At 49.0% G+C, this 24,999-nt stretch overlaps 1 protein-coding gene across 6 annotated transcripts in view; it reads right to left on the reverse strand.

Moving 5' to 3' along the window:
• JDP2 (Jun dimerization protein 2) overlaps positions 1–22,317 on the reverse strand; it is a 45,628-nt gene extending 23,311 nt beyond the window's left edge. Inside the window, exons 1-2 of one of the 6 annotated variants that reach the window (XM_032179876.2) lie at positions 20,967–21,355; positions 11,167–11,390 (exon numbers count right to left, since the gene is read on the reverse strand). In XM_032179876.2, coding sequence (XP_032035767.1) covers positions 11,167–11,367 — 201 coding nt within the window. In that variant the 5' untranslated portion in view covers positions 11,368–11,390; positions 20,967–21,355. The other 5 variants (XM_032179880.2, XM_032179875.2, XM_032179878.2 and 2 more) reach the window with 5 other exon arrangements.
• Positions 22,318–24,999: the final 2,682 nt, after the last annotated feature.

Genomic DNA, 24,999 nt, shown 5'->3' on the forward strand with positions numbered 1-24,999 from the left:
CCTGCAAAATGACTCTATCTACAATTAAATGAAAATGCAGTCGTTGCACAGAATATTTATGAACAAGGCTGTTCTGAAAGTCCCGAGCTGGCCAAAGTAGGAGAACATTTCAAGTGCCATCTTATTAAAGCCTTTGGAAGTCATTTGTCTTTCATCATGAAGGTGAAAAACAAGGTCCTTGGCTTAATTATTCTCTACCAAGGCAGTTCCATTTAATCTGTATGCAGGGTGTGTGGCTAAAACATGCATTTCATCCAATTTCTTTCAAGCACAAGGCACAGATAACAGACAAATCTCCCAGCAAAGGCAACCTCCCCATCAAGAATACTGAACACCAGCTAATATAAACCCCACAGAGGTGAAAGGGCCAAATAGTTCACAGCCAGGGATATCTGGCCCGCAGGATGGAAGAGGGGTTAAACCAAGAGTGATTTATTTAAGGAGATGGATGCAATTTAGGTGCAGAGAGGAGGTATGGAGGGGCTTTGCCACACTGAGGCAGATAGAGTGGGACACAGAGCTCCCCATTGCCAGGGCTACGGAGTGGATCCTCAGTTATCAGACCAGAACTGCTGAGAACTCTGGGTCAGTGGCAGCAAATGAGGGTTCCTTTGGCATGAGAACAGCTTCTCTGATTCTTCCTTCTAAAACAATGAAGGAACCAGCCTATTGACAAGCTTGGCAGCGTAATTAAGTGGGAAGTCCCTTAGGGTGTGGACGTGGCAACGTTGAGCATCTCAAGACATGGAAATAACTGGTTTGGAAACGCTAAGGTGTTTGCTGACTCAGAAAGCAACCCCTGCCTTACACAGATTTGGGGAACCATAAGTATTAATGAGTATCCAATGGCAGGTGGATCCATCTAGGAAGCTTGAGATAGGTGTTGAGAAAAATGTGGTTTTAGATCCTTTAACCATTCTCAGATAGAATCATGGCCAGTCAGAGCTGGAAGGGGTGACCATGCAGACATGCTCTACATGTGCAGAGAGCATCAGAATCCCCTGGAGGGCTTATTGCATCATGGATTTCTGGGTCCCACCCTTTAGAGAGTGTGCTTCAGTATGTTTAGGGTAAGACCCAAGAATCTGCACTTCTAACAAGCTCCCAGATGCTGACTCCACTTTAAGTAGCATCCATTGGTTTCAGCAACAGAAACATCTTGTTCAAATGATACCACAAAATCCTCAACAGGTTAAGAAAGTATATATTTTACTTAAGGGCTTACAATTGCATCATATCCTTATGATAGTCATTCAATGAGAACAAAAAGATGTGTTTTGGATGGTGCAAAACCTTTAACTCAGAGGTTATCTGGGAGAGTTGCAGGTTTCTGATAATCTCGTATCCAAATTATTCCTGTCTTTTGTTTTTCTTGTGCTTTCAGATTAGTAGTTAGTTACAGATGGTAGGTAGATGATAGCTAGCTAGCTAGCTAGCCAGGCACAGTGGCTCACGCCTGTAATCCCAGCACTTTGGGAGGCCAAGGCAGGCGGTTCACTTTGAGCTCAGGAGTTCGAGACCAGCCTGGGCAACATGGCAAAACCCTGTCTCTACTAAAAATACAAAAATTAGCCAGGCATGGTGGCACACACCTGTAATCCCAGCTATTCAGGAGACTGAGCCAGGAGAATCACTTGAACCCCAGAGGCAGAGGTTGCAGTGAGCCGAGATCACACCACTGCACTCCAGCCTGGGCGATAGTGAGACTCCATCTCAAAAAAAAACATAGATAGATAATAGATAGTGCCTCATCAGCTTGCTTTCCACTCTCAGGATGCTCATCAGTTAATGCGAAGTAGCAGGAAGAGCTTTGTTCTGAAGTCTACGTAAAATAGATTAACCTGGCACCAGGTGTCACCTTGGCAGTGCTCTCCAGGGTGTTAGATCTGATAACTAATAGGTATGAGCATGTGTGTGGATCTTGCCTTTTTTTAATAATAGATAAAATTATGCTTTAAAAATGAGACCCTGGCAAGTGACTTAATCTTCTGAGCGTCAGCTCCCTAACAAGTCATACTACTAATAACACCACCTCATAGGGTTGTTGGAACAGATCAGAGATGATGTTTACAAAAGAAGTTTGCAAACTATAAAGTGCATTGCTTGTGTATGACTTCTGACCTGAACACAGATGTCCTTGCTCCTTCAAAGACCAGGGCTGGTTTCTTACCTGGATTACCAGCGTTTTCAGCTAATGGCTACGGGTTAGAACACCTGCCAGCCCCACTCAGACCAACTGCATCAGGATCGATATTTTTGAAAGACTTTCTGGGGAATTCTAATCAGTAGTCAGAGTTAGAAACTGCTGTTCTATACCATATATCCTCCCTAGTTCTATATTAAATCCTATCAGATTGTTCTCCTTGCTCCTCGATAGATACTAGCAATAAAAAGGAAAACAGGCTTCTTCACTGCTGCTGGTCTAAAAGGGGGTTTTAATAACCCTAGCTACTAATTCTGGAACATTGCTACACACTGGGGGAGTTGCATACATTATTCCTTTTCAGCCTCCCCACAACCCTGTAAGGCAGATATTATTATTCTCCATTTTTAAAAGCGCTTTATTGAGATCAAACTCACACATACCATACTATTTGTCCATTAAAGTATACAATTACCAACTTGTATTATATCCAGAGTTGTGCAACTATCACTACAATCAATTTTAGAACACTTTCATCACCCCCAAAAGAAAGCTCATATCCCTTGGCCATCACTCCCCACTCCTCCCATCTCCCCACCCCTAGGCAGCCACGGTACTGGCTCTACTTCCTGTCTCTATGAATTTGCCTATTCTGGACATTTCATCTAAATGGAACCACACACTATGTGGTCTCTTGTGGCTGGCTTCTTTTATCCAGCATAATGTTTTCAAGGTTCATCCATATTACAGCATGTATCAGTTCTTCATTCCTTTTTATGGCTAAATAATAATCCACTGTATGGATAGACCATGTTTTATTTATTCACGCACCAATTGATGGACATTTGAGCTGCTTCCACTTTGGAGCTGTTATGAATAATGCCACTATAAACTCTCATGTGTGTTTTTGTGTGGACATGTTTTCCTTTCTGTTGGGTATATATGTAGGAGTGAAATTGCTGGATCGCATGGGAACTCTGTTTAGCCCTTTGAGGAACTGCCAGACTGTTTTCCAAAGTGGCTGCATCATTTTACATTCCCACGATCAATTCATGACGAGCGCTTCTCCTCATTCTCACCAATACTTGTTATTATCTCTCTTTTTTCATTATAGTCATCCTAGTGGGTGCAAAGTAGTATCTCATTGTGGTTTTGACTTGTATTTCCTTGATGGCTATGATGTTGAGCATTTTTTCATGTGCTTAGTCGCCATTTATATATTTTCTTTGGAGAAATGAATACTGAGATCCTTTGCCCATTTTTCTACTGGGTTATTTGTCTTATTATTGAGCTGTAATCATTCTTTATATATTCTAGATACAAGTCCCTCATTAGATCTACGATTTGCAAAAATTTTCTCTCATTCTGTGGATTGTCTTTTTACTTTGTGTCCTTTGAAGTACCAAAGTTTTTAATTTTGAGGATGTCCAATTTATTTTTCTCTTTTGTTGCTTTTATTTTTGGCACTACCTAATCCAAGGTCACAAAGATGTACGGCTGTTTTCTTCTAAGAGTTTTCTAGTTTTCACTCTTAAATTTAGGTCTTTGATCCATTTTGAGATAATTTATGTATATGGTACTAGGTACTAGGTAGGGGTCTATTTCCCCTATTTTTACAAGGGACGAAACTGAATTTCAAACATCTAGTGAACTCTCCAGAGCCAAACTATTCCAATGCAGCAGTCCTGCTTTGCTACATTGCCTCCAAAAAGGCAAGGGTTTTTATTCGCGGGGGTTGGGGAGTTGGTAGGATGTAGGGAGGACTACAGAGGCAAACCACGGAGGAGTTTGTCAGAGCATACACATGCACTACGCTCAGTAAAAGGGGACCCTGTAGCCACACAGCAGAGCACAGTCAATGAGCCCCAGCATATGGCAGGTTGTACACAACCTGGAAGGGTGGCTAAACCCAGAGGAGGCCCAGGCCCTCACTCCCAGCACTTTCACATCCTGCCTGAATCCATCCATAAGTTCCTCTAGATCTCCGTGCTCCAACTTCAGGCCAGGTTGCCTTGCGCCTTTTGGGCACAGTAGAAGGAAAAAAGACTGAAATGGCTGAACAACTGTGAAGCCTCACAGTTTCGTCCCTTGTAAAAATAGATGAGCCTCACCCAGGAGAGGACTCAGTCTCCCAACTCTGAGTCCATGTTGCCAGTGGACCTGGAAACATGAAAGTAAGATGGTAGGATTGACGGAAGAGTTGACAGCCCTTCTTAAGGCTGCCAAAAAACTGATGGCTGATGGGAATCCAACGATGACATTAACACCACAGGAAACAAGATAAGGGGTCACGGAAGGCAGCTTAGGGGAAAACAGAGGCTTGAAGAGCCTTCTCATTTATAGTTTGTGATGATAACTAAAACTCCAGCTGCATCTAAACTGCATAAACAACCAGAAACTGGAAAGTCTGCTTGCTTCCCTGAAACCCACCCAGGTCATAGGCTAACACTTTAGAAAGGTCAGTGCTGTCAGAATAGGTAGTTCACTACACATGGAATCAGTCTCTAACAAACGTAATTTACGGACATACTGCACTGCAGTCAAGGTCATCTTTCACACAGCACCTCACTTAATCTTCGCGATGAAGCTCTATGATGAGGATGTGGATCCAGTCGCCATGTGCAGTATGTGCAGGAACTGCACTACTTTGGAAAGGGCAGTTTGGATTTCCTCCGTTACAGATGAGGAAACGAGCTAACGTTCCCAAGGTTATGCTGGGAATGAGCGAGAGAGCCAGACTTTGAACCCAGAACTTGCACCCAAGCCCAGAGCTCTTCCCAGGCCCCAGAAGTAGCCCCTCTGGTTAGGAAGCCTGGATGTGTCCTGCTCCCGCAACACCTCAGACCACCCACCATCTCCGAGGGCAAAATACCCTCAGGTCAATACAAGCCCAAGAAACAGGTTTTTGATTCAATTATAAAAACTACCTTGCATGATCAACACATTTGAAAAGTGAGTCACAAGCCTACCTTACATCTGTGTCTTACTAAGTGCCAGGCATCATGTGAAACCTTTAGCAGCATTAGTTCATTTCATTATCATAGCAACAGCAGGGCTTGGTGGCTCACGCCTGTAATCCCAGCACTTTGGGAGGCCAAGATGGGAGGATCGCTTGAGCCCAGGAGTCCAAACACAGCCCGGGCAACATGGCAAAACCCCCATCTCTACAAAAAATACAAAAATTAGCCAGGCATGGTGACATGTGCCTGTAGTCCCAGCTCTCAGGAGGCTGAGGTGGGAGGATTTCTTGAGCTCAGGAGGTCAAGGCTGCAGTGAGCCAAGATCATGCCATTGCACTCCAGCCTGGGCAACAGAGTGAGAACCTGTCTCAAAAAAAAAAAAAAAATCATAACAACACTAAGAGGTAGGTATTATTATTATCCTCACTTTAAGATATTAATAGAAAACCTAAGAAGCTGTAAGACTCCCTGAGCTTTTCAGAGGTGTCTGATTTCTGCTAAGGACATAGAGATCCAGCCACGTCCTCACCACCACCTCTCCGAGGGACCCTGTGCTAGGATAACAGTGGGTGTGACCAACTTCTGATTTTAAATAAAAGCTTCAGAGCCCTTGTGAATGCTCTGGATATGGTATCAAATAAGACTCAACACCATAGGGGCCAATGTTAAACACACTCATAGCTGCCTTTAACTATCACTCATTCTCCCTCAAATTTAATTTTTTTTTTAAAGCTAACAGCTTTCGAAAATGTGCTAACAAAGTAACGGAACTAAAGTGGAAATTACAGATTTCAAAGATGAGTTGGGAGATTCTGTTCCAAGAGAGGACAGATTGGACCTCTCTGCCAAACAAGTATGAGACAAAAAAAGCATCTGAGTCAGGGGGAAGAAGGCCAATGCTATTCCAAAGAGCCACAATTAAAAACCAATTATGCAAAGCTTGCTAAAAAATGTTAGTGGGCTGCCTTTACGTTTCAAATCACTAAAAACACAAGCGTGCTTAGGCCAACATTTACCCAGCACATCAGCTGGTTTGGGGCAACTTTTTCTGCTCAGGCTAAACATGGATGCACGTCTTGGTCTCTGTTATGAACAAAGTCTGGGAAGACCACCTGGGGCTGAGTGAACATGGCTTCCAAGGCCGCTGTATGGTCCATGGATTCCTATTCACACTTCATCCAAAGGGGAAAACCCTCTGAATGTTCTCCAGGGACCCTGGAGGGAAACTGCCCTACGTTGGAAAGGGCAGTCCATGATGATACGTACGCACCGATTCCTCAGGGTGACAACCTCAGAAAGCTCCTTGACAAGGATCAGAGGAGCCTGAGGAGAGGAAGAAACCGCATAGAGTCACATTCCCAAAAGTAGCTGAGTCATCTCTGAGCCTACTAGCTATACAGCTTCCCAGGACTCTACCCTCGGAGATTCTGATTCCATGGGCCTCGGGTGGGGTCTGGAAATTTATATTTTTTAAGAAGTTTCCCAAGGTGTTTTGATGACCAGCCACGTTTGGGAATGATTGGTTTGATTTTTGTTGTATTTTCTTTTTTTCTGCCTGAAGTGAACGAAATTCGGAAATAGCAAAACCTAATGAACAATGGCTGGAGATAAGAATTGGGAGGTAGAGGGATCAAGGAATAGAAAGTTTAAGTGACTTGCCAAGTTGACACAGCTCATAATGTTCAAACAAACAAGCAAGGTCTGTAGGACATAAACATGGGACACAGACTCAAAATCAGGCTGGCAACACGGACGGTGTGAAGTGGGCTGGGGGTAAGACATCAGTGAGTAGTGGGGACTGCGGTGAACTCAAGGCTGTACACAAATACAGCAGGCATCTGCTCCTCAGCTCCAACCTCTTGCTGTGTATAAGGGTGTGGCCTTAAGTGGCTAGATATTCTGGTTTTTTTAAAGAAGCCAGAGAGTCCACATTTCCTGGCTTTTAAATGGCAATACATTCAATTTTTTAAAAAAGACAAAGAAAACCACACTGTGATTTTGTTAAAAAAGAAAGAAAAAGCAAACCACCCTGTGAATAAGATTCAGCTGCAGGCCGACTCCTGCCCCTTAACGACAGTGTGCAGCCTCTGTCCTGAAAGGTCATCCAGTTTAGCCTCCCTTGAACTCTTGAGTTCCCTCTAGAGCACTGAGAGGTGGCGAGAGGGTGAGGGGTCCTGTCTAGCAGGTTGATTAGTAAGTGTCTGGTGTGTGTATGTGTGTGTGCAAGGGTGGGGCTTCGGGCCTCCCTCCCCTCCCAACTGAAAATGCATTCCAGACCCAGAGGCAGGGTGTGACCACCACAGCCACAGCTCCCTGGGAGATGACCTGGGAAGGGCCAAGATCTTCAGGCCAATAGGGACTGGTTGGTGGAGGAGTCCAGCTGTGAGGGGCTACAGAGGAAAAGTCAAGGAAGGAAAGCTCTGGAGAAAGCCAGAGAGCAAAGCTGTCCTGAAAGGGAATACTAGAAAAGAAAGGAGAAGCAACAGCTTTAAAAATCCGACAACCCAGGAAATGACGTTCCCAGGGTCCCTGGCCAACCATCAAAATGAGCAGTCTTGCCACTGCCACGTCCTTGGTCTGCTTAATTTTTCTTCATGGTGCTGACCACTAACTCACCTTATATATTGTGTATTAATTTGCTTACTTTTGGATGCCATCACTGCAACATACAGCGCCGAGAGATGTAAGGCTTTGACTGCTTTATCTGTAGCTCTGTTCCCAGCGCCTGGTGCAGTGCTCAGCACATAGTAGATGCTTAACAAATATGGCTTGAACAAACAGACTGCAGGCAAGCAGTTGGCACCAAAACAGTTTAACGTCATGTGTTGACCATGTAATAATAATGACATCAGCACAAAGCACTTTATAATTCACAAAACCTGTCGTTGAACTTAATTCCTCCCATTTTCTTTTACTGAATTGCTCCATGCGTTTGGACAGAGCCCAGGAGACTGCTGGCCTCTGCAAGGCAAACGGCCCAAGAACCAGCTCTGACAGAGCTGCCCGCACAGCGGCTCAGCCGGCTCGCTCTCTCGCTCTCTCTCTCTCTCTCTCTCTCTCTCTCTCGGGACTAGGAGACAATAAGGCTTCAGGACTGCAGGGCTCAGCACTCATTGGGCAATATCATCAAAACGATCGAACATTCTGGGGCCAGGTTCATCCAGGCTCCCCAGCTCAACAGAGCTCTGGTTAGAAGCCTGGAAGGGGTATAGAGTCATGGGAGGCCACACGGCATATGGTTAAAGCTTGGGCTCAAGGCAGACTGCCTGAGCTTATTTCTCAGCCAGTGACCTTGGACCTCCCTCAGCCTTGTTGACCTCATCTGTAATGTGGGTATAACAACAACAACAACACTAATTACTTCAGAGGGTACTTGTGCAGGGTAAACGAGGTACTTCACAAAGAGACCTAGTACCGTGCCTAGGACTTAGCTCAGCACAAGTGAGACCCGGCTGTAATGGCGGCATCGTCCACCACACCAGGCCCCAGGGCTATCACTTCCCAGCAGTGTGACCCTGAGTGACTGAACCCCCTCCCTAGACCTCAAACTCTTCTCTACTATGGAGGTAACCTGGACTCCAGGACTGAATAAGGAATGAATGAAGTCATGCATGTTAAGCACTTTGTGCAGGACCTGGGACATATTAAATGCTTAATGAGCTAGTATCTGATTATTATTCAAGAAACTTTTACTAGTCTAAAATGCCAATATGAAAATTCACTCAAGGCAGTTTGCCATATGCAAATAAATCTTTAGACCATAGATTCTTCAGTTGCAAGTTTCTTTCCCCAACCCCCTTTAGGTTTTAGTTACTCCAAGAATTAGCTCTCCCCACCCCTGGGGTCTGACCTAGGAAGCATTTGGAGGTCGGTTCGCAGTGCGGGGCTGGCATCTCTCTACATCGGTACAATCTCGCAGCTCCATCTGCCTCTTCGCCCCCACAACACTGCAGTCTGACAGTGAGGGAGAGGACATGCAAATATGCCCTAAAAACGGCTTGTTATTTTTGCGGCCTGGATGGTGCACGTCTGTGGGTGCCTGTGAGGACAGCACGTCACTGTCGGGTACAGGGCAGATGCCACCAATTTGGGGGTGGCTGTAAAATGTAAAAATACCCAACCCAAATAAAAGTGGCTTTTCCAAAAAAACAAAAAAAAAAGGGGGGAAGAGTTCCTCCAGTGCCTTTTGCAGAGGAGAGAGATGGTAACTCAGCCCCCTAGGCGAATCCCACCTTGGCGACCTCTGCCCAAGACACCTGGCTCTTCATCAACCCCATGCGCAGCCTTAGTGCCCCCGTGAAACTGCTCAGCTACTGGCTCTAAATGGCAATTTTACTGTGGAATGATCCAGAAACAGATGCTCTCAAGTTACAGACCTGGGAAGGTGAGGAGCAGAGGGCCAAAAGACAAGGACCCTCCATCGCGAAGACAGAACACTAAATAAGCCAGGAAGTGCTCCAACAACACATTGGCTTACAAGATCAATTCAGAAGAATATAATCACTGTCAACTCACAGCTTGTAATCCACAGTCCTTAGTAGGCACCTATGATGGACCTTATCCACGTGTCTTGAGCACAAATGGCTAACAGGGACCAGGCAGTAGAGGTAAATGAAGGCAGATGGTAGTAGCAAAAGCAAAACCAACAATATAAGCAAGATCAAGAATAACAGGGAGGTGCAGGGGCCTGTGGCCCACTGGAAAGAGGAACCAGTGAAGTGCCTCTGTCCACCCCACTTAGCCATTGCCATGCCAGAACAGGGCAGTGTATGACAAGATCTTCCAATTTTTTAATCAAAATTTTCAAGTGAAATGGGGGTTCGCATTTCTTTTAAAACACGGAGCTGGCCAAACAAAATACATCTGAGAGCCAGGTCCAGCCTGCAAAGGGCCAGTTTGCCACCATGTCCAGTTTGCCACCACGGCCAAGCCCCCAGTAGTCCTCTGCAATTTTTAGGTACTTGTCAGGAGAAGGGGAGCTGAGAGATAGTTGCCTAATATCCCCAGCTCTCCCCTATGGGTACCCAGACACCCTTCTCCACGAAGAAAGCCCTCTCTCCAGCGCTTCCAGCACTTCAGCCCTCCGAGCTCCCCCTAGGTTCACCTTTGCCTGTGAACTCTCCCTCCAAGCAGAGCTGCCATTCCCAGATGCTCAGCCGCTTCCTGCACCCTCCCCATCCCAGCCTCTTCCCCACCTCCCACCACAGGCTCCTCCTTTCCAGGAGGCAGCTACTCTGGCAGGCCTCTGAAGAAACAGCGCTGCTGGGAACCTTGCTGGGACAGGCCTTCAGACAAAAGGCCAGCCCTGGGCAAGTGGCCGGGGGCATGCCCTGCATAGATCCTCAGCCATGCTGGGGACTGCTGCTGCTCACCAGTGCTCCGAGAAAAGGGCTCATGAGAGCTGCAGGTGCAAGGAACCTGAGGAGGAGTTCCTTGCAAATGCCATATGTGGGTGCTCCACGTGTGGGTCCCGGGCAAACGCCATCTAAGGCAGACACTGCTGGCTGACCGAGGCCATGCCTAGCTCTGGCAGCTGCTTGGGAAGGGAGGCCACGCTACTCTTCCTCCAAGCTCCCTGGTTCAGCTGCAGAAAGGGCCAAGAGGGGTGGAGGCCACGATGTGACTAATGATAACAATTTTAAAAGATAACCTAATATTGGCATTCTCTTGTCTACTTTTCAAAACATGTACACATTCCCATTCCCATTATCTCCCCTGATCCTCCCACCACCCCAGAGAGATGGCCGAGATATTGCTATTCATTACTGTTATTATTATCACTCTTCCCCCGCCCCTCGGAGAACCAGAGACAGGTTAAACATCCTCCCCTGGCCCAGTGCTTCTGAAGTGTTAATATGTCCACGAATCCCTGGGGGATTTTGTTAAGATGCAGATTCTGATACAGAAGGCCTGGGGCGAGGCCTGGGATTCCACATTTCTGATAACCCCAGGGAGGTATGGATGCTACTGGTCCTCAGACCACACTTTGAACAGCAAGGTTAAGGTCCTGCGGTGGGTTTAAGGCCAGACCTGGAATCTGCCAGGGGTAAAAGGCTCGCTCACCTCACTTTTCACGGGCTGGGGCCTCTTGCCCAGTTTCACCTCCAGGAAGTGCAAGGGTGCAATCATGGCCCCAAGGTTGCGGATGTCAGCGTATTTCAGCTCCTCCACAGTCAGGGCCGAGCTGGGGAGTCCGGTCAGGGGGCCAAGCCCTGGCAGGGAGCCTGCGGTCACCGAAGGGTCCGGGATCTGCCCAGGCATCATAGCAGGAGGAGTGGCAGGCCAGCCTGGAGTGGGCAGGAAAAGAGCAGGACAGTCAGCCAGGTTGGGGACTCCAGGAGGGCTCAAGTCCCTCGTCTTGCCAGGACTGTCGCTTCTTTCACCAATGTTCCCCTGAATCCCTTTCCCACCCAGCTGCTCTTCCTGCCATATAGTCCTTCCTGTTATAGAGGAAAAGTTGCTCAATTAACTCACACCAAGCTCACCCTTGGCACTGCCAGAAGTGTCTGCCTTTTTTATTTTGAAGGCAATGCTTGACCCAGTCATAGGCAACATGTATTCAGTCTTTGGTATGTGCCAGGCCCCATGGTAATCCTGCAGCCCCATTAGGCTGGATCAGAGGTCATTACACAGAGGAAGTAGCCAAGCTTAGAATGATAATTCTCTCAAGGTTGTACACAGTTAAAACTGGTGGAGCTGGGATTTCAATTGCAGCATACAGTCTCTGAAGAAAGTGAATTATAACGGCGGAACCTCAAGCACCTTCACACCTGTTTCAGAGGAAGCTATTTTTGGTCTGGTATGGTGCCTCCCCTCCAATCACGCATCCTATTCTGCATATTTGTTAAGACACCCTGAATAGGAGATGAAGCAAACCTAAGTTAAAGGTGAGTGTGTGTTATATCTAGGAGGAAGGGACTGAGGCAAAGGAGGTGGAATTAATCAGCATGTGCTTTCCCTGTGGAACCCAGTACCAGAAAACTCCTCCATGCTCTCTTTTTTTTTTTTTTTTGCCCAGGCTGGAGTGCAGTGGCATGATCTCGGCTCACTGCAACCTTTGCCTCCTGGGTTCAAGCAATTCTCCTGTCTCAGCCTCACGAGTAGCTGGATTTACAGGCGCCTGCCACCATGCCCAGCTGATTTTTGTATTTTTAGTAGAGACGGGATTTCATCATGTTAGCCAGGCTGGTGTTGAACTCCTGGCCTCAAATGATCCGCCCACCTCGGCCTCCAAAAGTGCTGGGATTATAGGCGTGAGCCACCGCGCCCGGCTATCTCCATGTTCTCTTCATTCTCAGAGCAAACACATATTCCAGCTCTGCCAGACCGAAAAGGTGTACAAGGGAAGACAGATTCAGACATGGAAGAAGGATGTAAATTAGACAGGTCAACACCAAGGGAATTCTTCCTTCCCTTTACTGGGGGAAGCTCATGGGTAAGAAATGGTCATTTCAAGGCACAGATGGCAGTGAAGAAAGCTGGTCTGCCAATAAAGCCAGTCCCTTAAAGGGTTCCTCCTACCTACCCATCCATCCAGTTACTGACCACCTACTATGAGCCAGCAGGCGCTAGGAATATGGAGGTCAGATATGCAGTCTTAGCTTTGAAGCTGCCTTATAAGTAGCATGTTAGTACAAAACTACTCTTAGATTCTAGTCCTGGAAAGGAAATCATTTCTCCCTCTTCTCACCTTTCTGCCCAGGGCCATAAAATCAAAATACTCACTGGCTTAGCACTCCTGAGGGAAAATCTTTGGCCTGTCCTTCCATCTTTACCTGTCTCTTCCCATGGAGAGAGATGTATTTGGCAGAAGAGGGAAGATCTGATGTCCATCAGACAATGCTTCTCTGTTAGGCAGTTAATGTACTCAGATGGCCACATGGTTCTTGGGCTCTCTATCTCCCGCTGGAGTGGCCTTGGAGGGTGACCCACAACCACCTGCCCCCATTCAGCTTCCCAGGTCTAGATCATTCCAGAGAGAGGCATTCGTGTACCTGTTTTGGGCACAAGTGCAAGCCATATTCTCCATCTCCATTTCACTTTTGAAGGTGAAATTTGGTTCCCTGTCCAAGTCCAGAGTCTATTTCCCAATAAGTTCTATTTCTCTAAGAGGAAAAGCATGTGAGTAACTTGCACCCTCAAGCACAAAGGTTTCCACTGGCCATCACTTTGTCTAAAGCAAGGTGTCTAAAGCAAGGTGCCTGGGAGTGGGAAGTAGACCCGCCATTTCATCCTCAGCATGCCTGCTGCATCTGTCATAAAGCCTCTGCCCATAGCTCCCTGGCTTGCCCCAGAGTTTTTATTTGGTGTCCTCAGGCTCCTCTATCTGTGCTCTACCTACTGTGCCTCCCATACCCGGTCCTCTTAGCACTCCTTCCCACTCACATCCTTTCTCTCCTTCCTTCACCCAGTGTCCCCTGGGCCATCAGAAAAAGATCTGAGGCTCAATCACACTGAGTTACAGTTTTAGAGCTGAAGGAGGCCCTGTGCTCATCTAAACCACATCCTCATTTTGACAGGAGGAAACTAAAGCTCAGAGAGGCTAAATGGCCCTCCAAGGTCACACAGCTGGAGAGGATTGGAGCCAGGGCTCGACTCCTGGTCCTAGGGTTCCAGACCAAAGCTTTCTCACCCTTCCTTTTTTGTTTCCCTTCCTGGGGTCCAATAGGTAATGATGCCTTCAGCAGAAGGAATGACTTTCTCATGGTGGGCTTTCAGACACCAGCCCATAGTAGAGGGTCATTGTCTTGCACAGAGGACCCTCCACCCCTCAAGGAGATCCAGGTTTAGGAAGTTCCCTGAATAACTCCACGGTAGCCTGCATGGGAGCCCAGACACAGAAATAGCCCCTGAGACCTCTGACATGTGGGTGTTCAATGTTCTCTGATCCCCCAAACTCTGAGCTGGACTGGAGCCTAGTGGCAGTAAGACAGCCTCCTCTCAGCCCTCTGGAATGGAACCTGCAATGCAGAGAGGGCTGCAGCCTGCCAAGCTAGGAGGCCACTCCAGGGCACTGTAGATGAGCTGCATGTTTCCCCTGGCCTCCTCTAAGGAGAACAGGGAAGGAGCCAGCAGGAAGACCTATTCCTTGTAGCAAAACTGTGCCGGGAACAAATCATGTGGCCACGTGGCCAGCAGTGCCGTGATTCCAGGTGGTAAGCAGCAGTCAGGGCTGGTTGTTGCCCGGGTGACCCCAGTGCTTAGCATCATTTCTGGTGCAGAAAGCGTCATCAATAATACTTGTTGAAGTAAGAACTAAGTGAATAAATGAATGAACAAATGACAGCAAATTCACAGCAGAGCAAAATTCAGCAAATGGTGTAAGAATCCGTCTCTGGAAGCTTAGATGCTCGTTATCAGGCTGTAATTTCACCTCCAAGTTATTCACTCCCACAGTAGACCCCAAGAAAAACACTCCAGAGGCTTCTGTGTATTTCCCTGCCTAAACCTTCCATCTCTGGGAGATGGAAGCCAGACCCCATTCTGTTCCGGGAATGATAGGCTCTGTTTGCAGCTTCTGTTTATTCTCATACAGATGGTAGAAATGAGACACTAGCAAATGATCCCAAAATATAATGAATTTTCTGCTACTGTGGAACCCCCTGAAGGGGTGGCCACCCCCTGGGAGCAGGGGCCCCATAAATTTTGCCATTCCTGCTCACCTGTGAATCCATCCCAATGACAAGCCTCACCCAGGAGATAAGGCACTAGTCTTTCCTTTGTAGAAGCAAAAGTCCCCCTCTCTTTCCTCCCCCTGCAAAAGAGCCCCTAACTGCTCAGATATAAACCACAAAGCCCTCAGCCATGCCATTCCTAGGAGACAACCACAACAGCTGACATTCACCAGCCAGAAGTCATCCTAAACGTCTCTGGCGGTGGGGGATAGAAGATGGAGGAGCTGAGCAGCTGCCTTTCATAATTGGATCCTCATTAACTGCAAAGAGCTGGCTGACGATCTAAGGCAGAAAGGCAACTTTAGTGATTTGAAAAATAAAACAATTTGATATGATTTAGGGATCTATAAAAAAGGGGGAGTGAGGGATGGTGGAGGTGGCAGCAGCAAGGAACCAATAACAGCCAGAAGGAACTTACCCACTTCAAGGAAGACTTAGGAAAGATGACAAGAGGTGAAATCATCTCCCACACTGGTTGTTCCATACGGAAACAACTTAGTAGGAAAAGAAGAACTACGCACTAAAAGCTTCAGGAGAAGAACCCAGAGTTTTTTCCCTTCAGGGCCCAGGAGGTCTGAAAGGAAGATAAACATCCTCAGTGTCTCCATGAGTAACTAGGGGGCATAAATAAGGAGCAAGCTCTATATATTGGCAGAACACCAACACTGGGAAATGGGGCTTATGCCTCAAAATATAGGCCTGGAATCCAAGAAGACTTTGGCAATGCGGGACACTGACCAGGAATAAGTTGGAAGCCAGCCAATGAAGGAAAGCTGGGTGAAGCACACATCCAAGATGGTGACTGACTAGCAAGGCATGAATCAGACAGGCGAGGTTCAGAAGGTCACCGTGGACCCTAAGCTGTTGTTGATCCTAAGATTATGATGCAGCTCCCTGAAAGCCAGCTTGAAGAAAATGGGGACCAGATGGATCCAAGAGGAAAGAACTTGAAAAAAAACAAAAAAAGGTCTGATAGCTGTACTCTCTACTCTTCCTCAGTGGCCTGTGGGCACTGCATTGTACAAGCAGAAGAAAAGCCACACACACACAAAACATGTCAAGTCTAGAAAATAGACCCTCCTGGGAGATACTAACATGAAGTGTCATTTCAGAGAAAAGAAAAGCTAAAGGTAACTTATTAAGCTTTCCCCTCTTGTTTTCCTCTCTCACTTTTTGTGTGTAAATCTGTTAAGATATTAGGTTGGTGCAAAAGTAATCACAGTTTTTGCCATTGAGCATAATGGCAAAACCCGTGATTACTTTTGCACCAACCTAACGCCTTAAATCTTTTTTTTTTTGTTTTGTTTTGTTTTTTTGAGACGGAGTTTCACTCTTGTTGCCCAGGCTGGAGTGCAGTGGTGCAATCTCAGCTCACCGCAACCTCTGCCTCCCGGGTTCAAGTGATTCTCCTGCCTCAGCCTCTTGAGTAGCTGAGATTACAGGCATGCGCTACCATGCCTAGCTAATTTTTTAGTACAGACGGGGTTTCTCCATGTTGGTCAGGCTGGTCTCGAACTCCTGACCTCAGGTGATCCACCCGCCTCAGCCTCCCAAAGTGCTGGGATTACAGGCGTGAGCTACCACGCCCAGTCCTTAAATCTTTTTTTAATGGAAGTGTCTATAAATAATAACAGTCTTATTTTATGGGTCAAATGTATAAGGGCCATTCTTGCTAGAAAGTGCCCGACAATCAGCATTTTCATCCAGAATGGCAAAGGTAAATAAAAAGAAACAGGTTAAGAGAAACAGCATCTGCATCATGAACTTTCTGTCCATAGAAACAAAGGTTTTAAGGAGGCTATAAAATTCCTGGGCCTCTTTGAGAAGGTAAGCTCCCCTCCAGGCCAGCAGCTGGCTTGGGCTGCCATGAGGAATAGGAACAGGTGTGCACGTGGGTGCAGATGGCCTAAGGCTCAAGACTTGGTGCTAAGAGAATGTGGAGGTGAGAATGACAAGTCAAGGAGGGAGGGAGTTTACAGGGGCAAGCCCCATGAGAAATAAGGGGTTGGAAGTCGAGGGCAGGGCATGGGCAATGGTGACTGAGACTCAACAAGAGAAGTGGAGGATCTTGGGAGCCAGATCCTGGGAAGATTCCCAGGAGAGAACAGGATGCAGAGGGCAGGAGTCCACAGAGAAGGTCAGAAAGGTGCCAGGCCAGTGGTCATGGCGCATAGTACCTGCTACCATGAATCTTGGAGAATCAACCACGAAGCCTCTTCTTGGAGCTAAGGAATCACCCAGGATGACCTCTCTCTTGGAATCTGAATGACGTAGGTCACGCAGCTTCCAAAAGTCAAGGAGATCCAGAAGGCGAGAAGCAAGATGATGGGGAAGGCCCCAAGACTGAGAGTGAAGGCGAGCAGCAAAAGGCCCTCTTCAGATGGCTGTCCCCAGCTCTGCAGGCCAAGAGGAAGGTGGGGTTAATTAAGAGTGGCGGTTTTGGAGCCAGATCACCTGAGTGTGAATCCTAGCTCTGCCCCTTACTAGCTGTGTGCCCTTGGGCAAGTTCCCTAACCTCTCTGTGCCTCTCTTTCCTCAGCTGTAAAGAATAGCAATGTTATTTGCCTTGTATGGCTGTCAAGAGGATTAAATTAGTTAATACTTGGAAAGTACCTGGAACAGTGCCTGCACATACTAAGAGTGAAGTCAGTGTGGCCACCAGGGCCTTCCTTCCTGGAGGGGCACTAGTGCCAGATGACCCCTCAAGGTCCCTTCTGGACTAGTCTCTCTTTCCTGCAGCCATGAAGAGGATTCTTCCCAGAGGATTCTCCGCTCTCCCACTTTCCAGCTCTAAACCCCAAGGGGGCAGGACCATCTTGTATCCTGGCAGTTGACTGAAGAACAGAAACAAAGGGTGCCAGGTCAGGGCTGTGTAGAAGGTGCAGAAATGGGGCCCAGCACCTGCCCTCGGCCTCGGTTCCCTCTAAGGTCTCCTCCACCCTGCAGGCCAGAACACGGCTGCACAGACACTGGCAACAAGGTGCCATCAAGAACTAGGTTTCCATTTCTGCCCCAAGGCAGAAAGCCAGCATCTCCTGTGCCCTTTAATCTACTCCATCCCTGCACTGCTTCATAAGAAGACAAGGAGGGGTAGCTAGGTTCAAGAGAAGCCACTGAACACTGGCAGCCGTGATCCCTGCACAGCCATCCCAGCCATAGAAGAACCTGGAACCAACCCCCAGGGAACTGCTGCTCTTCCCTGGAGACCAGAGAAATGCTTCCAAGGCCTTGCCTATAACATAGCTTTGTCCTCTGCCTAATGTAGGTGCTCAATAAATACATATGAAGTTATCTCTGCCAGGAATCTTTAACCCAGGCAGCAAGAGGAAGCTGGGAGCATACAACCACTGGACAAGCTTTCTATTTCCCCTTCTGCTTCATGCCAGCTCTGGTCCTTGGTGGCTGGCAGGGGTTAACAATACCACACCTAACACAGACACACACACAAGGTGTGATAACCGCCCTGGTCTTTTTTTAAAAAATGCCCTGGCCAGCTGAAGCTTTGCAAATGGAGCTCCGCAACTAAATCCCGTGGGCTGCAGCAGGAAAATAGACTAAAAAACAACAACAACTAAGAATGGTGGGCTCTGGCCAGGCCTCCCACAGCCAGCAATAAGTAAAGAAACACAGTCTGAAAATTCCAAGACTGGGTCGCTAAGGCATTTGTCTCTGCTGAGTTCCGAGAGGCCAAACCACACACACAAGAACGCGTGTGCACACACATGCACATGCACACACACATACACAGGCACATGGAGCTTGGCAGCCCCTAAGTTCCAGAGCTGGTAATACAAGCCATGGAACCGACTGCCAAGACAAGCAACAGAATGAGCCAGGCCCGGTTTCATTGGCCACCATACGCTGCATATGGCCCGGGATGCAGCCAAAACAGCGTTCTCACCCTCCTCAAAGGCATAGGAGACCCTCTGTTTTCAAACACACCTCCACAGAGCCTTAATTAAAGGAAAATGGAAAAATAATGTGCCTGCTGCCCTCCCCTGCCTATAGGTATGCACACACACATACTCATATACACTCACTCCATTTTTCTCTTCCTCCCATTTCGGTTTTAAACATAATTCATTCGCATGGAAAAATAGCAAACTGCATCCTGCAGCAGAAAGGCAGAAAAGAATGTAGCTTGCCCTCAACCCTGGCTCTGATTGCTCAAGTTGAGCTGGGGCTGAATGAATACAGAGCAGGCCAGCCTAGAGTCGGCGTTGGCCCCTTTCTTTCCAGAGTGGAGCTGGAAACAGACACTCGAGAGAGACAGCCCATTGCAATACCAGTAGCCCCACGACAAATGAGGCCCAGAGAGCCTATTCCTGCCAGGGATTCTGCAGGTTGGAAAAAATGCCCACACATCCTGCAAACAGGTAGGGAGATGACAACAAACCCAGGGAGTCAGGAAGGGCATTCCCTGGTAGCTGCAAAAGTTAGGCAGTGGGTGAGTGGGGAGACCCTTATCCAAACCGTTCCTAGGGGGCATTGTCACCACTTTGCAACACATCTCCTTGGAGGTGGCTGCAGCCAACCTAGGAGAAAAGCCAGAGGTCTACACACCCATGACTTCCTGCAGCCCTTCAAATCACACAGCACCCAGCTCTTCAGGAAGATTCTGGAGCTGCCTGCAGCTCTGAACCAAAGCCAAAGTAGAAGGGAACAGAAGAGTCTTTGAGAAATCCATCCTCCCTGCTCTAAACAAGGCAAAACCTTAACCACCCAGAGGTATGAGAATAGATTTTGCTTCTCTTCCTGGATCCTCAGGTTTATATAAAATCAGAGTCACTCTCACATCTGATACCTGGTTAAACTCTCCCCTAGAAACCTGCAAAGGAAGATAAGCCATCCATCCAAGCTGCAGCCAGATTTGCTGGAAAGGTAAAAGCAATGGGAAGTGTTTTTTAAAACCCTCAGGGAAGGATGGTTGGGGGGAAGGGAGGTGATATGCGAACGCAGTTTCTATCAAGGGCTTAAAGGACGTTTGGGTAAACATGGTTCAAAGCTTCCCAATTCCTGATGCTCCTCAAATTAAGACCCTAGGGAGATACCACCAAGATTTAAGCCTGGGTACACACGCCTAAGCAGGCTGCAAGCCCTTTCTGAGATACAGACCTGAGCACATTTGCCCTAAGCACACGTGGTTGGGCCACAGCCCCATGCCCTGGATTCCAACAGGGAGGGCAGCACCCTGGGCAAGGGCCAGGCCATCTTGCAACTGGAGATGACCCAAGGGGGTCAGTTGATTTCTCCTTCCACCAGTCTCTCCATCCCTGCAAAAGAGCCAGGACCTCCCCATCTTCCCCAGCCTCCTCATCTTCCCTGCTCCTCCCACTGATCCAGGCAAAGCCTGGCTCTGCCATCCCAGGGTCCAGGGGTCCAGGTGGAAGGCCCAATCCACCCCCACACTCTCCCACCCCCCACTGCACCCCTACCCCTTGACTACCTCCTTTGAGGGGAGGAGCAGAGGAGAGCCTTCTAAGCTGGGCTGGGCAAGGGAGAGGCTGGTTACCTACAGGAGCCTGCTTGCCTCCTTATATAACCTGGCGTGGGAGACAGGAGAGCCCAAAGGGGACCCCGGCCACCCCTAGATCCCCTCTCAGCCCAGAGCTCCAAAGCAATGGCCATGAGAGAAGCTGCCTTCACTGGATGGAAATCCCGAGCCCTTCTCAATACTCTCCGGGTCCAGGTCCTCCGGGAGTCGCGCTTCCTCCCTGCCAGGAGGTCCTTGTCATCCCTCCACAATCTAACTCCCACCCCAACCCCGCACCTCCCTGGCCCTTCACCCTCCATCTCCACCCGCACAGCCCGTCTCCGCGGGCAGTTTTCTCCCCACTCACCCCGCCTTCCCCGCCGCCCGAGGAGAGCACCTCCCTGCAAACGGACGGGGGAGGAGAGCGCGGGAGGGAGAAGGAGGGAGCGCCCCGGCTGCCCAGGGAGCGGACGGAGACTCCCGTCCCGGGGCGGGAACCAAAAGGAAGCCTCGGGCTGCCGGGCGCCTCGCGGGAGGGGCTCGGCTGCAGCGCCCGGCGCTGGGAAAGCTCGAGGTCCCTGGGCTGCGGGAGCCTCCCCGCAGGGCTGGGCTGGGGCTCCTCGCGCTCCGCCCGCGCGGGGGCGGCCGTCCCAGGTGCCCGCGCCGCGCCCCGCCCCGCCCGTCCCGGCGCCCCCAGCGCGCGCCCTCGCACCCACCGTGCAGAAGCTGCGGGCGGAGGCGGCGCCCCCGGGGCCGGGGCCCGGCTGCAGGCGCCGTGCCCGCTCCGCGCCGCTGCCTCCCGGCCGCGGAGCTCCGCCCGGTGCCCAGGCCTGTCCCGGCCCGGGAGCCGCCGCGGCGCCAGCCCCGCCGCCGCTGCAGCGTCCGCCGCCGCCAGCGCCCCCCGTCGCGGCCGCCGAGCGTCCCTCCCGCAGGCTGTGGCGGGCGGCGGGACGGGTTGCATCAGCCCCGGCTATATAGCGGCCCCTGGGCGGCGGGGAGGGGTCGGGAATGCGGAACCGGCCGAGCTGCCAGCTCCAGACGTCAGAGGGGGACGGAGAGGAAGGGAAGGAGGGAACCGGGGAGGAGGGGTGTGGAGCCGGCGCTTCACACCCACTGACCTTAACCTCCCCCGCCGCCTTGGGCGCCCTCCTCCCGCGGCCGCTCGCGCTCCTCTCCCCGCGGGGGCGTCCCGGGTCCCATGCAGTCCCCCGGCTCCGCCACCCCACGGTGCAGGAGCGCGCGAGAAAGCAGGACGCGGCGAGCGGTTATGTAAGCGCACCCCCCGCGCACCGCCGCCCGGCTTGTGCCCGCCAGGCAGCAGCAGCCGCAGCCCTAGGAGAGAGACGCGAGAGGCCGGGGCCGGGGGACAAGTCAAAAGCCCCTTCACGCACAGCCTGTGTTAACCATGTACCTCGGTCCCGGCGCTTCCCCCCCAAACTGAGAGCGACAGGGAGAATTTCCGCACAATTTCATCCTTGGACACTTCAGGACTGAGCGGGTGAGGAGGCGATCTCGCCAGCCTGCTTTATTTTTCGGTGGAGAAGGTTGGGCTGAGATGAAGGCATCTGGGGACTCCTACCCCTACCCACCGGCCCCCGCCAGCGCCCTTAGGCCCCGAGGTGGCTCGCTGCACCAGCCTGCCCTCCGCTAGGGCTGCAGCCTGAGACCGTGGCTTGCTCTACTGCTGCCACAGTTTGACCCTTGGGCTTGTACCCTGCTCCAGCGGGCTTCTCCTTTCCACCCCGGACACAGCAGTGAGCAGACCCAGCCCTCAGCAGACCCCAAGTGGCCTTCTTCCCCGTTACAGCTTCAATAGCCAACCCCACTCCCACCTTCCATCCTTCTAGAGAGGAAATGGTGAAGGGGACTCCAGAGGGAAGGCGACATCCATGGTGCCCTCCAGTATACAAAGGCAAAGACACAGAGCCCTCAGGTAGAACGGGGTTCCCTAGGTGGCATCTCCTACCTCCAGAGCTCCTGGGTACCCATCGAGCCCCCTACCTTCTGCCTAAGCCAGATAGGAGTGACGATTTTTATACTCAGCGACTTTCGGCCTCCTTCTGAGAGTGATGTCAGGTCATCACTCATAGAAGAGAGGAAGTGAAAGAAAAAGTTCATGCCTTCTTGGAGTGCAGATGCTCAGAGTGAAAGAAACAACAAGACTTGAGACAGATGGGTGCAATTGAGCAAACCCGAACATGCATGTCTCTCTCATGTGAGTGAGTGCATGAGACTTTATTCTTATTTCCCCAGTGCAGTGAAATCTTTCTGGATAAAAGAATTGCGCTAATGGAGAGACAGACCAAGTCCCAATGACATTGCCTGACCATTTTCACCTTCGCCATCAGCAGTCTCCCTCACAGCATTGGTGTGGGCAGGTAAGAAGAAAGCAAGGCCCTGAAAGAATATACATTGGAAAATGAGCAGTAATTTGATACTCTTGTGGAAGAGCATGACTCCTCGCCCCAGAAAGGCCAATGACACCTTTCCTACAGCGTAAAGATCAAAGCCAGGGACTGTGAAACTGCCTCATGATGTTTCTCCCATGAGACCTGTGTCTGGACGTTTATATGGAACAAAACATGGAACAGAGGCAATACTACTTGATGTGTCTTCAGCTGGGGCTTTGGATAAACTAAACTGATCTATATTCAGGGACTAATAATTAGGGTGTGTTGTTAGAGCGCGTCCTCTCTAGGGCCTGTTTTGGACTGTGGCTGGGCCACCAGCAGTCCTACTGGGCCTTTGCTTCCCCCACAGATTAAATATGTTACAGGGGTGGCACCAAGGGGTGACTTGGGAGGTCTTTAGTCCCCTCTACCTCCCTGTAATCTCCATTAGATCTTCTCTGTTATTTGATATGGATGTTTTTCAATTTCATATAGGATGCTGTAAGAACACAGCTTCAAGGCCTCCCTTCCGGCCACATACTCCCTACTAGGCCCCTCTACGTAGTCACTGCCTCTGGGAGAGGCTAGAGGGAGAAGCCATAAACGGGGTCCTTTATGCAGACATTGGATGCTGGATGGAGCTGATCTAACACTGGCTCTTAGGGACAGACAAGTGACTCAGCCTAAGGGAGTTTGAATTTAAGTTTCCTATCACAACTAGAAAAGTCCTGATTAACACACCCAGCCCTAGTCAATGGACTGATTGAGAGATCGTCACGTATCCCAAGAAAATCTCATGAGACTGGGAATTTTGTGGATCTGCTGGAAAGAGAAGCTGCCAGAAGCCACCACGTGAAAGGGATCTACTGAGAGTGAAGATAATGGGAGGAAGAGTAGAGCCAAGCCACGGAGGGAAAGACAGATCAAGTTCCAATGACATTGCCTGAGTTCCTGAATTCAGGCATGCCTGACATCATCCTGACTTCTGCAGGTTTTAGCTATAGGAATCAGTAAATTCTGTCTTACCCAAGGCAGTTTGAATTTGGGTTTCCTATTACTTGCAATTAGAAAAGTCCTAATTAATACATTGGGTTTTGCATCTCTGACTTATGTGGACTATTTCATTTTAAAGTTTAATGGAGATTGATGAATCCCAAGCTCTTCGCAAAGAGGGGAAAACTGAAATGGTGAGGTAAAATAATGAATTCCCCAGACCTGCTCCTCCAAAATCAAAGGAGAAAGTGATAGTTCTGAGTAATCAGCCAATCAACTAGTCTTTATCCTAGTATTTACTGAAAATCTATCATGTACCTTCAAGGTACACAAAGTTTAAGACATGATTTCTCACCTGTTCTATGTCCCATCTAATTAGGAAAAATGATTTACAAACTAATGAATAGCAAGACCAAGAGTAGCTAAGAGCTAATGATGTGACATAGGCTATAAGCACTGTAGGAGTTCAGACAGGCTTGCTGCTCCAGTCTCTACTCAAATTGTATAGACCAAAATTGCAAACGCGTAGCTGGCAGGCTGAAAATCTGGCTTTTCTGGCTTCAACCTTAAATTCGTATTTTTTAAAAAGACAGGCATGGTGGTGCTCACCTGTAGTCCCAGCTACTCAGGAGACTGAAGCAGAAGGATCATTTGAGCCGAGGAGTTCAAGTCTGGCCTAGGCAACACAGCAAGACCCCCATCTCAAAAAAATAGTTGTAGAAAAAAATATATTTTTAATATAGCAAAGATTTCATATAAAAAATCTAGATTTCAAGCTTCTCTTTTAAAAATATCAAAGTCAGGCAACATTGGGCATATGTAATAGTCAGGATAAGCTAGGTTTTGCTGCAATAACAAATATCCCCCCAAACTCATTGGCTCAACAAAAGAAAGGCTACTTCCTACTCACACAAGACAACTGTGGATTGAGGTGATTCTCCAGGGCAGCTGTCTTATAGATGATGCCTCAGTATTGATACCTTCATATCAACAAGTGCACTCACAGCCACCATGGCAGAGAAAAAGAAGTAGAGAGGGCCAAACACTAGCAGTGAAATCTTTCCTCCTGGAGTGACATACATCACTTTAGCTTACGTTTCATTGGCCAAATCAAGTCACATGGCCATTCTTAATTTCAAAGATGCAAGGAATCTCAGTCCTCCCATGGACCACAGAGGAGAAAGGAACCAGAAAATAGTAAACAATTAATATCTGCCACAGCATGCACTTCCTTATGGCAACAATAGGCTGGAGCCCACTAGAAGCTGCCCCTTGAAATGGGATTTAAACACCCAGTTTGACACAGTCTCCACCCAGCCTGCCTAGCCCTTGGGGGCATTTGATTTTGCAAGTCCTGGTATAGATA

Source organism: Hylobates moloch, unplaced genomic scaffold, assembly GCF_009828535.3.
Source record: "Hylobates moloch isolate HMO894 unplaced genomic scaffold, HMol_V3 SCAFFOLD_16, whole genome shotgun sequence".
NCBI classification, from domain to species: domain Eukaryota; kingdom Metazoa; phylum Chordata; class Mammalia; order Primates; family Hylobatidae; genus Hylobates; species Hylobates moloch.